General features: G+C 41.5%; 1 protein-coding gene and 1 long non-coding RNA gene across 4 annotated transcripts; one reads left to right on the forward strand and one right to left on the reverse strand.

Moving 5' to 3' along the window:
- Window positions 1-5,293: 5,293 nt before the first annotated feature.
- Window positions 5,294-9,916, reverse strand: LOC106577685 (RNA-binding protein 4B). 3 transcript variants are annotated; one of them, XM_014156009.2, is made up of 4 exons: window positions 9,841-9,916; window positions 7,219-7,651; window positions 7,073-7,112; window positions 5,294-5,989 (listed from the first exon to the last, which is right to left on the reverse strand). In XM_014156009.2, the coding sequence occupies exons 2-4, from the start codon at window positions 7,625-7,627 to the stop codon at window positions 5,938-5,940; spliced, it is 501 nt and encodes a 166-aa protein (XP_014011484.1). In that variant the 5' UTR covers window positions 7,628-7,651; window positions 9,841-9,916; the 3' UTR covers window positions 5,294-5,937. The 3 variants fall into 3 exon arrangements, with proteins under 3 accessions (XP_014011484.1, XP_014011483.1, XP_014011482.1); XM_014156008.2 differs by having other exon boundaries at window positions 6,966-7,112; XM_014156007.2 differs by having other exon boundaries at window positions 5,687-5,989; window positions 6,451-7,112.
- A 358-nt stretch (window positions 9,917-10,274) lies between these two features.
- On the forward strand, window positions 10,275-12,522 carry LOC123728741 (uncharacterized). Its single transcript, XR_006760492.1, has 2 exons — window positions 10,275-10,530; window positions 11,174-12,522. It is a non-coding gene; the product is annotated as an uncharacterized lncRNA (long non-coding RNA).
- Window positions 12,523-16,200: the final 3,678 nt, after the last annotated feature.

The following is a 16,200-nucleotide window of genomic DNA, read 5'->3' on the forward strand; positions in this document are numbered from 1 at the left end:
AAGCACAAAAAGCTTATTTCTCTCAGATTTTTTGCACATATTTGTTTACATCCCTTTTAATGAACATTTCTCCGTTGCTAAAATAATCCATCCACAGAATGATCATTACATAGGTGCACCTTGTGTTGCTACAATAAAAGGAATAAAAAGTTTTGTCACACAACAAAATGCCACAGATGTCTCAAGTGTTGAGGGAGCATGCAATTGGCATGCTGACTGTAGGATTTGACCACCAGAGCTGTTTCCAGAGAATTTAATGTTAATATCTATACCATCAGTCGCCTCCAACGTCGTTTTAGAGAATTTGGCAGTACTTCCAACCAGCCTCACAACCGCAGACCACGTGTAACCACACCAGCCCAGGACCTCCACATCCAGCTTCTGGGATCATGAGACCAGCCATCCGGGCAGCTGATGAAACTGAGGAGTATTTCTGTCTGTAATAAAGCCCTTTTATGGAGCAACACTCATTCTGATTGGCTGGGCCTGGCTCCCCAGTGTGTGGGCTTGGCTCCGCCCCTGCCCAGTCATGTGAAATCCATAAATTAGGGCCTAATTTATTTTAAATGGACTGATTTCTTTATTTCATTTGTAATTCAGTAAAATAGTTGAAATTGTTGCATTTATATTTTTGTTCAGTATACTTTTGTAACTTACCAGGGACCTATAAAATCGAACCAGGGGTGCATTCACTAGGAACCAAACGTGCAGAAACACGAACCTGAACTTTGTCTAATGACAAATGCTTGTTTTCGTTGCAAAATGTTTTGCTTCTGTGTACACTAATGAATATACCCCCACATCAATATGAACCTGCTGACCTGAAAAGACTTGGTCCCTGCTTACTTATGGATGGAATTATATCTAAAACACCTCTCACAATCACACCACACATAATTTCAACCAAAATCATGTTTATTTAAAGGGCAATCTGGGATTCAAACAATAAAGAACTCACCACTTTTTTTGGATAACAGCTGAGGGATGGGGCTGGAGAAATGTAACCACTGAAATCCAAAGACAAGGGTTTTGACTGACCATCTGAGATCAACATTATAGTTTTAACCATATTTTGAAGCTATAGTTCACAATTACATCGTTTTTAAACAATGGGGTAAATATATTTGGCTCTGATTGACTTATATTTTCGGTAGGACAGTAGAACTAAGGTCATGAAGTATTTCAGTTCTATTCTTCAAGAATCAATGGCTATATACAGCGCATATTCAGACCCCTTGACTTTTTCCCACATTACAGCTTTATTCTAAAATTGATTCAATAGAAAAAAATCCTCCTCAATCTACACACAATACCCCATAATGACAAGCAAAAACAGATTATTAAGTAACTTTTGCAATTTTATTTTAGCATAAAAAACAGAGATACCTTATTTACATAAGTATTCAGACCCTTTGCTATGAGACTGTTTCCATTGATCATCCTTGAGATGTTTCTACTACTTGATTGGTGTCAAGTCTCCTTAGAGCTCCGAGACAGGATTGTGTCAAGGCACAGATCTGGGGAAGCGTACCAAAAAATGTCTGCAGCATTAAAGGTCCCCAAGAACACAGCCCAGCCAACCTGAGCAATCGGGGGAGGGCCTTGGTCAGGGAGGTGACCAAGAACCCGATGGTCACTCTGACAGAGCTCCAGAGGTCCTCTGTGGAGATGGGAGAACCTTCCAGAAGGACAACCATCTCTGCAGCCCTCCACCAATCAGGCCTTCACGGTAGAGTCGCCAGACAGAAGCCACTCCTCAGTAAAAGGCACATGACAGTCTGCTTGGAGTTTGCAAAAAGGCTCCAAACGACTCTCAGACCATGAGAAACAAGATTCTCTGGTCTGATGAAAACAAGATTGAAGTCTTTGGCCTGAAAGCCAAGTGTCATGTCTGGAGGAAACCTGGCACCACCCCTATGGTGAAGTATGGTGGTGGTAGCATCATGCTGTGGGGATGGTTCTCAATAGAACTAATAGGAGCTGGCAGGGTGAAAAATGCCCTAATAAGGCCAGTTTTTTCGTGATTACTTCAAAACTATGGCAAGCAGCTGGGACATATGGTAATATTATGAAACTGGGCTCCAAGGCAGATGCAATGAACTAGTTATCAGAAAAAAAGCATTGATAAAATTTACACGTTTATAAAGTGTCCAGCCTATTAGCAGTCACTTCATCTTAACCTGAAAAGGGACAACTTCTACATGTTATGCCCCGAAAACAGACAAATAACTCAAAATCAGACTTAAGTACAGACATTGTGGGCCGTTAGTAAATAAATGACGAATATCCAGTTAGTTAGATCAGATTTGTTGAACGTGCGCCAATCTGGTTGATGTTTGCGTTCCATTGAGTCCTTCACCACATTTATGGCGACTTTGTATAGCAAAACTAATGTGTAAATACACGTCACCAGGTCGAGCGGGTCTTCTCGCCCGAATTGAGCAAGCCGTCAAATCAAAGGCACTACTTTGATGTAAAGTTATTTTTAAAGAAAGTGAAAACGTGTCAGTTCGTCACTTTCACGAGGTTGGAGTAATTTGATGTTGAACTAGTTAAGATATGGACCGAATCTAGGTTGTGCCTTTAGATTGAGAAATTTAAAGTAAGTAATCATTTTTCACTTCTCTCATTGACCTCTCAAACCCCAGGCTGTTCTGTTTCTGTTTCGCAAGCGTTCCTTAAATCTTGCGATGTCACGCCTCTGGGTTTAAATTATGTGAACATAATATAAGCGAAAGGACAATGAATGTGGTTTACTCTGGGGTGAGACGTCATGAGTGGGACTGAGATAATTTTAGTTTTATAAAGCAAATTATGTGAGTGCATTATAAAATATGCACGTCTGTAAATATTGTTTGAATATACAGCATGCTCTGCGTATGCGATAAAATAAATAAAAAATCCGCTAACATTTTTACTAACCTTTCGAAACATATACGTTTTAGATTGCTTTTTATTGGGTAAGAGTGGGAGCATGTATTGTGGTGTAAGTATGGGTATTTTGAGAAACATACCATCCAGTGCCACAGCTGTCTTCACTTCTTTGAACTTTATGTACACCAACTACCCAGCAGAGGGCAGGCAGTAGGCTTCAAAGGGAACAAAGACCACAGGCACACAAAAAGGATCTCATCACCAGTCATATGATGAGTAAATATGCGTTTATAAAAATGATCTATAGGCTAACCACCAACAGAAATGCCACCAACATACATGACCTGTAACCACATCTGTGGTCTCGTGTGGCCAGCCCTCCCAAAATTGTGTGTACAGTACCCCAGTACCCAGAGTGAACAAACAAGATCATGGTTTTAAGTATTTTATTTGGAGATGAAACAATCGGGAAGGGGGATTAAGGTCAGGTGTCCTTTCCTTAAAAACACAAAAATATAGATCTTGAAAGGGAATGTTACGCATTTTGAACACTTTTTTTCGGAGGATGTAGGCGTTTTTGCCACCCCAGGTGTTATTCAACTTCTATGAGAAATATAAACTATTGAATTTAAAATGTGTTCCCCGATATCACTTCTCACCCTTAGTATGTAGTAAGTCTCCTTTAAGAAAACACGCCCTTCCCACAATCACGTTCAGGACATCCCGTTTTTTGTGGGAAAATTGTGCCAAATGTAAATAAATATAAACACTCGGTTTTATGCATTTTTTATTATGCTAGTCATACATTTCCTTTGTTAGGCTAAATGAGAGAACTAATCAAATTGCAAAATCTTAAACATTTCATAAAGAAGTTAAAATCCTTTAAACGTTCACGATTATGCTACCTCAAATCACCCAGAGCTATGGCTAATTTATGCTCCAAATTGCCACCCTGTTACGATTATGCAATAGCCTGTATGGGATCATACACACAACAGGGATTTTAGTGCCCGAGTTTGACCAATATTTTATGAAAGTCAAACGTGTTTTCTGATAAAATACATACGTTTGTTTATTTTATTTTTGATGACCAAAAGGCACCGGATAGTAGGAATGACAGGCTGTACAAACCCATATAACTATTTCCAGTATAGGTTTCACTACATACGAATGCTCAATTAATTATACATTTGTAATTTAACAGGAGCCTAGAACATCGAACGCAGGTGCATTCACTAGGAACCAATATGGCCAAAACGGGGAGACTCACTAACGTGCAGTTGTCCAATAAACGCTCGTTTTCGTTGCAAAAACTTTCTTATATGCACACATAATTATTTTTATATTTTTTAACACACCCCCACATGACTAGGAACCTGCTGACCTGAACATACTTGGTCCCTGCTTGCTTATGGAAGGGCAATCTTGGATTCAATCAACAAAGTCCCGACAATTGTTTGGTTAACAGCTGAGGGATGGGCTGGAGAAAAGTAACCACTGAAAATCATAGTCAGTCTATGTATGAGCTCAAAATAATAGCTGACCAGGCTTTGAAGCCAGTTTGTTTACAATTAAAAACATTGTTTACAATGACGTAACAAGCTTACGTTTTGGGCTTTGAAACATTTTTTGGGGGTAGGACAGCTCAACTATGCTCATGAGGCATTAAAGCTATATTCTTTATGAATCAATTGCTAGGAAAATATAATTAATTTAAGTCCCAAAATGTTGACGAATCCCAGATTGCCCCTTTAAAAAGACATTTGATTGACATACTGCTTTTTAGTTTGGAAAGGAATAACAAAACGATATTACCTGTCCACACCCGGCATAAATCAAGCGCACACATCAAAAGGTTCTTTGCCATTTCCCTGTACTAAATTCAGAAAACACCTCTTGGCCAAAATACCTCTTACTCCTGTGTACCTAAATTCATCACATCTTTAAGCCTTAGTTTCATACAACCCACAACTGATCCCAATTCCCATCTTACCTGGTTAGGTTACTGCAGGCTGTGCCAAGAACATCTCTCCAAAGAGTCTTCCAGAGCAAGGGTGCTCAGAACACAGTCATGCCAAGTGTAATATGGTGAGAACTGTGGACATGACAATAAAGCCCTATCAATCCAACCCATGAAACCTAAATAAATTGATGGGCAGGGAAGGGGCTGATTTAGATAGTTCAATTGTGATTGAGCGCTTGAAGTCGAGGGGAGACATAAGCGATAACGTTATTTCACATTGGTAGAGGACGATTCTTAATTTATCATAATCAGGCATATATCCCCCGTTCACACGATCACGATTCAATGGTTTAAGTATATTGTGAAGCAACTGATCATCCGCCATTGAATCACTGATAGTGATACAAGAATCTGTGACACGACTATGATTTAACAAGAGAAAAAAATATATCCAAATGACTATACAACTCAGTTTATTTACTAAAATCATGTCCTCTGATGACAAACAAGAACGTTACCCACCTTGGTAAAACTTGCTACCATCAGCAAATATTTGTCCAATTAAATTAACCAACTAGTCCATTGTTGTAGTCCGTCGTAGTGGTTTTATTACGCCGTTGTACATTGTCGCAGAGCGCAACCTATTCATAATCCATAACTTTTCATAATTTCAGACGTAGATTGAACAAACGTGGTGGTTTAATTTCAAAGGAAACACATGATTCGTATTCAAGTCGATATACAGTCACGATTATTTGATATTAATAACATCCTTTTCATAATTACGTGCTGCAGCTTCCATTCATCAAATTTCAGAAATTTGATTTAACAGCAAAAGTTTGTATCATGACACGTTACAGTATATCAAGGACGTAAAATAAAAAATAAAAAAAACGACTGACTAAAAGGCTTCTGAGAGCCAGAGACTATAAATGTAGCTAAAGCACAATACTAAAATACAAAACAAAAAAGGGCAAAACAATACGAGTGTAATAAAAGTGTTTTAGATGACGAGGGGTCATGCATTACAATTCCTCCTGAGAGCGTTGCAGGAGAACGAAACGCGCTCAACCAGACGGGGGGGTAAATCGCTGCGTGCATCAGGAGACGACGGCGGTGACGAGGACGCAGATCTTGTTGAAATATTTAAACCTGGAAAGAGAGCAAACCACACACACACACATACGTCAAGCGCCTGTTACAGCACTAGCGAACATGTTTCCATTTATAAGCGATCTACATTCATTGTTCAATTATCATCAGCAACTTGAAATATTTCCATTTAAATGGTGAAATTATTACTCTGTTCCTCACTTTTACCAATACATGATTTATGTTTAGCTCAATCATTGCCTACACACCAGCAGTGCCAACGAGAGGATTAAGAATTACGATTTGTCGCAGAGCTCTCTTAAACATGCTTTTTCTCTCAGTTCAAGCATTTCACAGTTAATCTGGAGGTTTAGCCAAGAGCGACTGTCAGACCATTCCTCTCAGAACTGAGGCATGAAGCTCGTCTAAAGAGCGCATCAAGTGACCTTGGACCCTCCATATAGAGGACAGGTACTACTTCACCTCCCATTAGAATGTTTGTAGCGCAGGCCTATTCTCACCTTGAGTCAAACGCCGGTGTACGCTGCTTAGTAATAGCGGGCCGGTGGCGGCGGCGGCAACCTGTCGGCGTAGGGGTCTCTGGTACGTGGTAGGTTGTACATCGCGGGGCGAGAGACGGGTGAGAGTCGGGAACGCTCATAGGAGTAACCGTTACCGGCGGGTGGCATGGGGGGAGGAGGGGCCCTCCGAATGGGACTGCGGTCCCTGGCGTAGTACGCAGACGGGGGAGGAGGGAGAGGGCGACGCTCATATGGATCGAGGCCAGAGGCCATGAAACGCTCCCTGACCATGGAAGAGGGGGGCGGGGGAGGAGGGGGTAAGGAGCCTACACGCCTCTCATCATAGGACATTATGCCGTAAGCGGCAGGGCGAGCCCTGTATTTCTCATAGTAATCCACCACGGCATAGCTCTCCCTCTCGCGCTCATAAGCACGCTCTGGGTAAGGGGCTCGTCTAGGGGGAGGGGGTGGTGGAGGGGGGGCAGGGTACCCATGATGAGGGGGTGGGTGACGACCTCTTAGATAGCTAGGGGGTGGAGGATCATGCCTCTCCCCGGGGTAGCCACGGGGGGGCCAGTATCCCCCCCTTTGAGGTGGGGGGTAGTCTTCTTCCTCCTCGTACCTGGGACGGCTCTTTGATATCTGGACATGGATACGTTTCCCTATTAGGGAGAGAAATACCAAAAAACATGATTAGGTAGAAGAGAAGTAGCCAAATGTTTTAATGTGTAACCTTTTAAACAGCATAAGACTTCAAAAAAATCTTACCCTGGAATTCGACATTGTCTAATCCCTTGATGGCATCCAAAGCCTCGTCGGAGTTGTCCATGTGCACAAACGCGAAGTTTTTGACAATAGCACATTCAGAGACTGTGCCGTACTCCTCGAACAAAGTGCGGAGCTCATCATCGTTGCCTTTCTCCACGTTTGTCACGTGGAGTTTGACGGCTCCCTGGTTTTTACCGCGACTAGCCTCAACGTTTATCGCCGTGCCATGCAACTTGTAGAGGTGCAGGCTGCGGATGGCTTTGGTGGCAGACTTACGGTCATCCATGTGGACGAAGGCAAAATTCTTGACGATGGCGCATTCTGTGACAGCACCATACTGTGAGAAGAGTGCCTGGATTTCATCCTTGTCTGCCTCCCGAGGGACATTCCCAATGAAGATCTTGACCATCCTTGAAGCAGTGTTGTAGAAAGCCTGAGGTGAGAGGGGGAAAATATCAATGATGAGACAAGCCCCCCCCCCCAGGCCACTTATCCAGGCAATGTTGTTGGTCCATTTACTAAAAATCTTTGGAATTACTTAATGACTGGATATGCATCTCAAATATGACTATATAGCTAACCACATTATCATCACAAGTTTTCAATGGGAATCTAGAATTCTAAGGCAGTTGCTTGCAGTTCCTATCACTTTCACTGGATGTCAACAGTCCTTAGAAATCGGTTGATGTTTTTCCCTTTGTGTAATGAAGTAGCCCTGTTCAGAACCAGGGTCGAGTGAAGTGTACTGTTGTGGTTGAGGCGCGTGACTTGAAAGCACGCTCCACTTTGTTTTCCTCCGGTATCTAACACAGTTTATCCAGTCTTAAATGTTATCGATTATTTACGTTAAAAAAAACACCTAAAGTTGTATTAGGAAAGTTGATTGAAATGTTTGGACAAAGATTACAGGTAACTTGAGATATTTTGTAGTCATGTTGCGCGAGTTGGAACCGGTGTTTTTCTGGATCAAACGTGCCAAATAAATTGACATTTTGGATATATAAACGACAGAATTAAATCGAACAAAAAGGACCATTTGTGATGTTTATGGGACATATTGGAGTGCCAACAGAAGAAGCGCGTCAAAGGTAAGGCATGAATTATATCTTTATTTCTGAGTTTTGTGTCGCGCCTGCCGGGGTGAATTATGATTGTCTGTGTTTGTTTGGTGGGGTGCTATCCTCAGATAGTCGCATGGTTTGCTTTCGTCGTAAAGCCTTTTTGAAATATGACAAATTAAAGCTACAAGTGTAGCTTTAATTTGGTGTATTGCATGTGTGATTTCATGAAAAAGTTTAATGTCATGTTAACGGGATTTGAGCCATAAGAAGTTAACAGACAGAGCGATCTATTTCCTTCAGACTCTTCGTGTCAAATAAGTCATTCCTGGATTACTCATTAATAAAGTCTGATTTAATCAACAAATACCATAGTTAGTTGAAAAAAGGTTATGGGTACAAGACTGTACTTATGTGTCTATTGGCAAAAATCACTATATAGTTATATATAGTTGAGTCAAGCAAGGAGAGGCTGCCCGTTGCCACAGTTCCAAGACCAGTCAGAAAAGTCCAGTCCAGCTAACCCTATGCCAATGGAGCTCAAAACGTAACTTGGATCCGCATTAAGTAGCAATGTCAATAATATCCTTCACCACTATCATCATACAACATCTCAAACCAGTCATGACTATTTAACAAATACACAATTTAAGTTTCTTTCCATAGAATATCTTAGTTATGACTGTATAACTAGTAAAGCCGTTTTAAAAAGTTGAGGGTGCAATATTTATGAAGTTTGACCATGTGGACGAAAACAAGCATAGTTCAGCTAGCTTAGACTGTAAAGGGTTAAACGAGCTCGGGCCTAGTGCGCATGTGCGCCAATTCAGGCGACCCTAAATCTAGTTGTAATGCCCTGATAGGGAAAGGGGAATACCTAGTCAGTTGTCCAACAATGTATTCAACTGAAATGTGTCTTCCGCATTTAACCCTAACCATCTGAATAAGGAACTGGCGGCAAAATAACAAACTAATATTTCAGATGGTATACTTAAGGAGAGAAAATCGATATACAACCTCAATCAACTAACTGTTAATAGTAAAACAAAGCTTAGTTTTGAGTGGACCCGGAATATAGAAAATGTATGATGAATTCGCTTCCGGACACGGTAGACTCCTCCTCACCACTATGTGGCTAGCTGTCTAGCATGGTAGCTAACCACTTTGTCCAGAAACCGGTCTTTTTTTCAAACTTCGAAAACGCAGATAAGCCGCGTTCTATTTACTCAAAATGATAATGCCATGGCAAAACAACTTTCATGCGACCGAAATCAGACATGCCTAGAAAACGGCAAAAAATGGTTGTACATCTTGTCTAGCTAGATAGCAGCTACGTAGCTTAGCAATTGCTCTAACGTTAGCTTGCAACTCAGCTCACACGTCGTCGTGTCCGTCCGAGAAGACGGGCGCTCTAAAAACACATTTTGCTAATGCAAAACACTGAGAATATTATTTAGTACTGGTAGGCATTACATTAATATACACTTTGTATCAATTTCAAATGTTTTAGTATAGTTATTTACATTTTTTTTATCGACCAAGAAAGATTGAATGGGACTCTTACCTCAATCAGCTATCTGCCTTACAGTCACACAAGAAAAATGGCTACACCAGCGTTCTAAGAAGCGGATAAATCCCGCCTACTGAGATGCTTTGTCAAAGCTGATTGGTTAGACAAGCAGTGTTGGGCGGTAGGCATGAGTTTCGGTCGTCACTAGTTAACACAGCCACAAAGTCATATTTGTGTCTAAACACCGTACATTTCTACAATTTATGTGGGTGCATTGTAAAAATGTGTTTATATATCTGTGATAACCATAATTTACTAATACATTCTGCTACACAATAGAGGGCTACATTTGATCTACAGAGCCTGTACAAGAATTTCTGTCATGAAAAAGGCCTAGACGTGGATGTCGATTATGGCAGCCCCGCCTCTCTCTGATTCAGAGGGGTTGGGTTAAATGCGGAAAACACATTTCAGTTGAATGCATTCAGTTGTACAACTGACAAGGTATCGCCCTTTCCCTTAGATGCACTGGGATATTACCAACAGGAACGTAAATTGTCTTCTCAAGTTCTCAAGCTCAACTACTTTGCCTTTGTAAAATACATTTTCCTTCAAGTTAGTGGAGTTGCGATGGCCTCCACCTTTGCCCCTAATTATTACAAATTATGTGGGCTATTTTGAGCCAAAGTTTATCGAGGATGAGACCAGGAACCCTTCCTTTTCCAAGGTCCTCAAATGGTTCAGGTATGTTGATGATATTCTCTATGTGTGGATTGGCATTGAGCAAAAACTCCATAAATTCACTTCCTTTTTAAATATTATGAACACTGACCCGAAGTTCTTTATTGAATACGACCATAAGCGTGTCCATTCTTGGGCATGTGAATGGGGAACTTATCACCACTCTGTATCAGAAAGAGACTGACAAACGCTTTTCTCCTAGCAAGTAGCACTCATCCTAGTGCCCTTAAAAAAGGTTTACCCAAGAGTCAGTTCTATTGGCTCAGACGTGTGTCATTCGCCAGAGGACTTTATTGATAAAGCTGTCAATATGAAACAATGTTTTCTGGACAGGGGTTACTCCACCCTGTGTGTGGAAGAGGCATACCAAATTGAGCTCTCTAAACCTCGCCAGGATATACAAAAAAAAAAGTGTTAACTTCAAAAGGAGTTCTCTGTTACTTGCATTACAACATTCACCCCAAAAGCTTTATCGCCCCTAGTGGCATCGGAGACGTGTTGATGGATGTTGAGCATCATGTGTCTTAGTGACGCGTAATTAAAGTTGACAGAAACCAGAAAAGCAGCCTCTGGGTGTAGGTTTTCTTGCTTGTTTATAGCCTTGTACAGTTCGTTAAGTGCCAGCTTGTTATTTTCTTATCCTGAGGTGGAATGTATACAACATTCACGGCAACAGCTGAAATCTCCCTCGGGAGGTAGAAAGATCTGCATTTGACCACCAAGAGGAGTGAACAGTAGGTCGACACTACATCAACTCCAAAGCGGTGGAAGAGGCAAACCACTACTTTGACCCCATCTGCTCCTGCCCATACATACCAACAGCCTGGGAGGATGGGACACCACAACTCAACAAACCCTGTAACTCTTCTGAAGACAAATCTCATATACCCAAATACTTCTCAGCAGCTGCCACCACAACATATATTTTCTGCGATTTACTTTCCATTTCTGCGGTACAGTTGATAACCATTGCTATGAGCGCTAAGAAGCCAACCTTACTGAAACATAACTCAATCGTTACCCTATCCCTCTATACCAGCACAAATCTACTACTCACTGTGATCCTCTCAGGATCCCTCACCCTTAACCCATCCTTCTCCACTTTTTTTCACTGCCCAAGACACTTTAACCAAAAATGTCACTCGTACTTGTCCAGATTATTCCTCAACACACACTCAGCTCTTCTTCCTTGCTGTCCATAACCATGTCTATCCGTTCACCACTCTATTGCCCAGCTGCATGGCTTGCAAAGCACACACTGAAGGCGTTTCTCCAAAACCCAACTTCTGTTCCTTAGCCGACTTTACAAGTCTGTCTATCTCTGACTTCACCATACAGGTGCCGTCTCTTTCCAAACCAAAGTTCCTATGACATGCACTGTCAATTGTGGGACCTTATATAGACAGGTGTGTTTCTTTCTAAATCATGTCCAAACAATTGAGTTGGCCACAAGTTTACTCCAATCAAGCTATAGAGAAGTCTCAGGGCGAATCAAAGGAAATTGGATGCACCGGAGCTCAATTTGGAGTATCATAGCAAAGGGGTGTGAATAAAACATTTTAATCCAACTGCCACATGTGCCGAATACAAGTCTAGGACCAAAAGGCTGCCTAACAGCTTCTACCCCCAAGCCATAAGACTGCTGAACAATTAGTCAAATGGCCACGGACTCTTTACATTGCGCCCCCCCCCCCCCCCATTTGTTTTGTACACTGCTGCTACTCGCTGTTTACTTTCTATGCATAGTCACTTCACCCCTCCTACATGTACAAATTACTTCAACTAACCTGTACCCCCACACACTGACTCGGTACTGGTACACCCTGTATATAGCCTCGTTATTGTGTTAGTTAAAATATTTTCCCAAAACATGATAACTCTTCTTGAACGGCACTGTTGGTTAAGGGCTTGTAAGTAAGCATTTCACTGTAAGGTTTACACTTGTTGTATTTGGCGCATGTGAAAAATAAAGTTTGATTTGAATACTTATGTAAATTACTAGACATTTTTGCATTTCATTTTCAATACATTTGCTAACATTTCTAAAACAACATGTTTTTGCTTTGACATTATAGTGTGTAGATGGGTGAGAAAAAAATTCCAGGTAATCCATTTTGAATTCAGGCTGTAACACAACAAAATGCGGAATTGCCAAGGTGTGTGAATACTTCCTGAAGGCACTGTGTATAGTGTTGTATATCTGTTTTCCTTTGCTTTCTTTTTTGGGCGCTTTTCAACTGTAATGCTCCCTTTTTGAGAGTATGGGTTCCTTATACTGACATTTAATTGTTCCATCTTATATGACATCTAGTGACCCTTTGGGATACTATAGATTACCACAGGTGTTGCGGTCATTATCTCTGGCTCACTGTGTGGCCTTACAGTGGCTTCGGAAAGTATTCAGACCACTTGACCTTTTCCACATTTGTTAGGTTACAGCCTTATTCTAAAATGGATTAAATTGGGGTTTTTTCTCATCAATCTACACAACAATACCCCATAATGACAAAGAAAAAACAGGTTTGTAGAAAGTTTTGCTAATTTATTAAAAATAAAATAGATATCACATTTACATAAGTATTCAAAGCCTTTACTCAGTACTTTGTTGAAGCACCTCTGGCAGCAATTACAGCCTCGAGTCGTCTTTGGTATGACGCTACAAGCTTGGCACACCTGTATTTGGGGAGTTTCTCCCATTCTTCTCTGCAGATCCTCTCAAGCTCTGTAAGGTTGGATGGGGAGCGTTGCTGTACAGCTATTTTCAGGTCTCTCCAGAGATGATCGATTGGGTTCAAGTCCAGGCTCTGGCTGGGCCACTCAAGGATATTCAGAGACTTGTCCCGAAGCCACTCCTGCGTTGTCTTGGCTGTGTGCTTAGAGTCGTTGTTCTGTTGGAAGGTGAACCTTCGCCCCAGTCTGAGGTCCTGAGCGCTCTGGAGCATCACCTACAGTGAAGCATCACCATGTTTCACTGTTAAGATGGTGGCAGGTTTCCTCCAGACATGACGCTTGGCATTCAGGTCAAAGAGTTAACAGACTAGAGAATCTTCTTTCTCATGGTCAAGAGCCTTTAGGTGCCTTTTGGCAAACTCCAAGCGGGCGGTCATGGCCTTTTACTGAGGAGTGGCTTCCGTCTGGCCACTCTACCATAACGGCCTGATTGGTGGAGTGCTGCAGAGATGGTTGCCCTTCTTGAAGGTTCTCCCATCTCCACAGATGATCCCTCCTGTCTCAGCCTCCAGTATTTATGCTGCAGTAGTTTATGTGTCGGGGGGCTAGGGTCAGTCTGTTACATCTGGAGTATTTCTCTTGTCTTATCCGGTGTCCTGTGTGAATTTAAATATGCTCTCTCTAATTCTCTCTTTCTTTCTCTCGGAGGACCTGAGCCCTAGGACCATGCCTCAGGACTACCTGGCATGATGACTCCTTGCTGTCCCCAGTCCACCTGGCCGTGCTGCTGCTCCAGTTTCAACTGTTCTGCCTGCCGCTATGGAACCCTGACCTGTTCACCGGACGTGCTTGTTGCACCCTCGACAACTACTATGATTATTATTATTTGACTATGCTGGTCATTTATGAACATTTTAACATCTTGACCATGTTCTGTTATAATATCCACCCGGCACAGCCAGAAGAGGACTGGCCACCCCTCATAGCCTGGTTCCTCTCTAGGTTTCTTCCTAGGTTTTTGGCCTTTCTAGGGAGTTTTTCCTAGGGAGTTTTTCCTAGCCACCGTGCTTCTTTCACATGCATTGCTTGCTGTTTGGGGTTTTAGGCTGGGTTTCTGTACAGCACTTTGAGATATCAGCTGATGTACGAAGGGCTATATAAATAAATTTGATTTGAAGAACCCTAGAGCTCTGTCAGAGTGACCATCAGGTTCTTGGTCACATCCCTGACCAAGGCCCTTCTCCCCCGATTGCTGTTTGGCCGGACGGTCAGCTCTAGGAAGTCTTGGTGGCTCCAGACTTATTCCAATTAAGAATGATGGAGGGCCACTGTGTTCTTGGGGACCTTCAATGCTGCATACATGTTTTGGTACCCTTCCCTAGATCTGTGGCTCGACACAATCCTATCTCGGAGCTCTACGGACAATTCCTTCGACCTCATGGCTTGGTTTTTGCTCTGACATGCACTGTCAACTGTGGGACCTTATATCGACAGTTGTTTACCATTCCAAATCATGTCCAATCAAATGAATTTACCACAAGTGGACTCCAATCAAGTTGTAGAAACATCTGAAGGATGATCAACGGAAACGGATGCACCTGAGCTCAATTTTGAGTCTCATAGCAAAGGGTCTGAATACTTGTGTAAATAAGGTATTTTTATTTTAATACATTTGAAGAAAAATCTAAAACTGTTTTCGCTTAGTCATTTGGTATTGTGTGCAGATTGCTGAGGATTTGTATTTTATTTAACCCATTTTAGAATAAGGCTGTAATGTAACAAAATGTGGAAAAAGATAAGTGGTCTGAATACCTTATATGTCCCACTATTGTTTGTGGAGACATGCTCTGATGAAGGTCGACTGACCGAAAGCTCAGCGACAATTAAAGACATTTGCATCTGACTGGAAGTATGCTGAGACTTTTTCCCTTTGGTCTCCAGCACCTTCACTAATAGATTCTGTCTTTTATCTAATACATTCTGCTAACACTTGTAACAATCTTTTTAAATACATAGATGTTTTAGATTACTTTTTATTGGGTAAGAGTGGGAGCATTGTGGTGCAAGAAGATTTTGAGAAGCACATACAGCTATGTTTTGACTTCTTTGATCGGCGTGTACATCACCTATCCAGCAGAGGGCAGTAGGCTTCCATAAAGGGAACACACCACACCAAACCAAAAGGATCTTAGATGGATATATATGGGTCAATAGAAAACGATAGATTATCTGTAGGCTACCCCCAATGGAAATTATACATGATCTGTAAACACATCTGTAGTATCGTGTGGCCAGCCTTCCAACATTATGTACAGTACCCTCATTTGGAAAGGGCACTAGTAACCTTGAGTGAACAAACAAGATCATGGTTTGAAAAAATATATTTTATTAGGGGGGAGTGTACAGCTGTATAGACCAATTCAACTATTTTACAGTATAGGTTACAAAACATATGAATGCTTAATGAATTCTACTTTTCTAATTTACCAGGGGCCTAGAACTTCAAACATAGGGGTGCATTCACTAGGAACCCAACGGGCCGAAACAGAGGGGGACTCCGTAGCATTAACTTGTACAATAAGAAACAATTGTTTTCGTTGCTAAATGTTTCACTTTGGTGTACACTAATGAATACATCCCCCAAATCAATATGTACCTGCTGACTAAGACTTTGTCCATGCTTGCTTATGGATGGAATTACACTGAACAAAAATATAAACAACATGTGAAGTGTTGGTCCCACGTTTCATGAGCTGAAACAAAAATACCAAGACAGTTCCCATACACACACAAAAAAAAGGCTTATTTCTCAAAGTTTGGGCACAAATTTGATTACATCCCTGTTAGTGATAATTTCTCCTTTGCCAATATAATCCATGCACCTGACAGGTGTGGCATATCAAGGAGCTGATTAAACAGCATGATCATTACACAGGTACACCTTGTGCTGGGGAAAATAAAAGACCACTCTTAAAATGTGCAGATTTGTTACACAACACAATG

The sequence above is a fragment of the Salmo salar genome, chromosome ssa18, assembly GCF_905237065.1.
Source record: "Salmo salar chromosome ssa18, Ssal_v3.1, whole genome shotgun sequence".
NCBI classification, from domain to species: domain Eukaryota; kingdom Metazoa; phylum Chordata; class Actinopteri; order Salmoniformes; family Salmonidae; genus Salmo; species Salmo salar.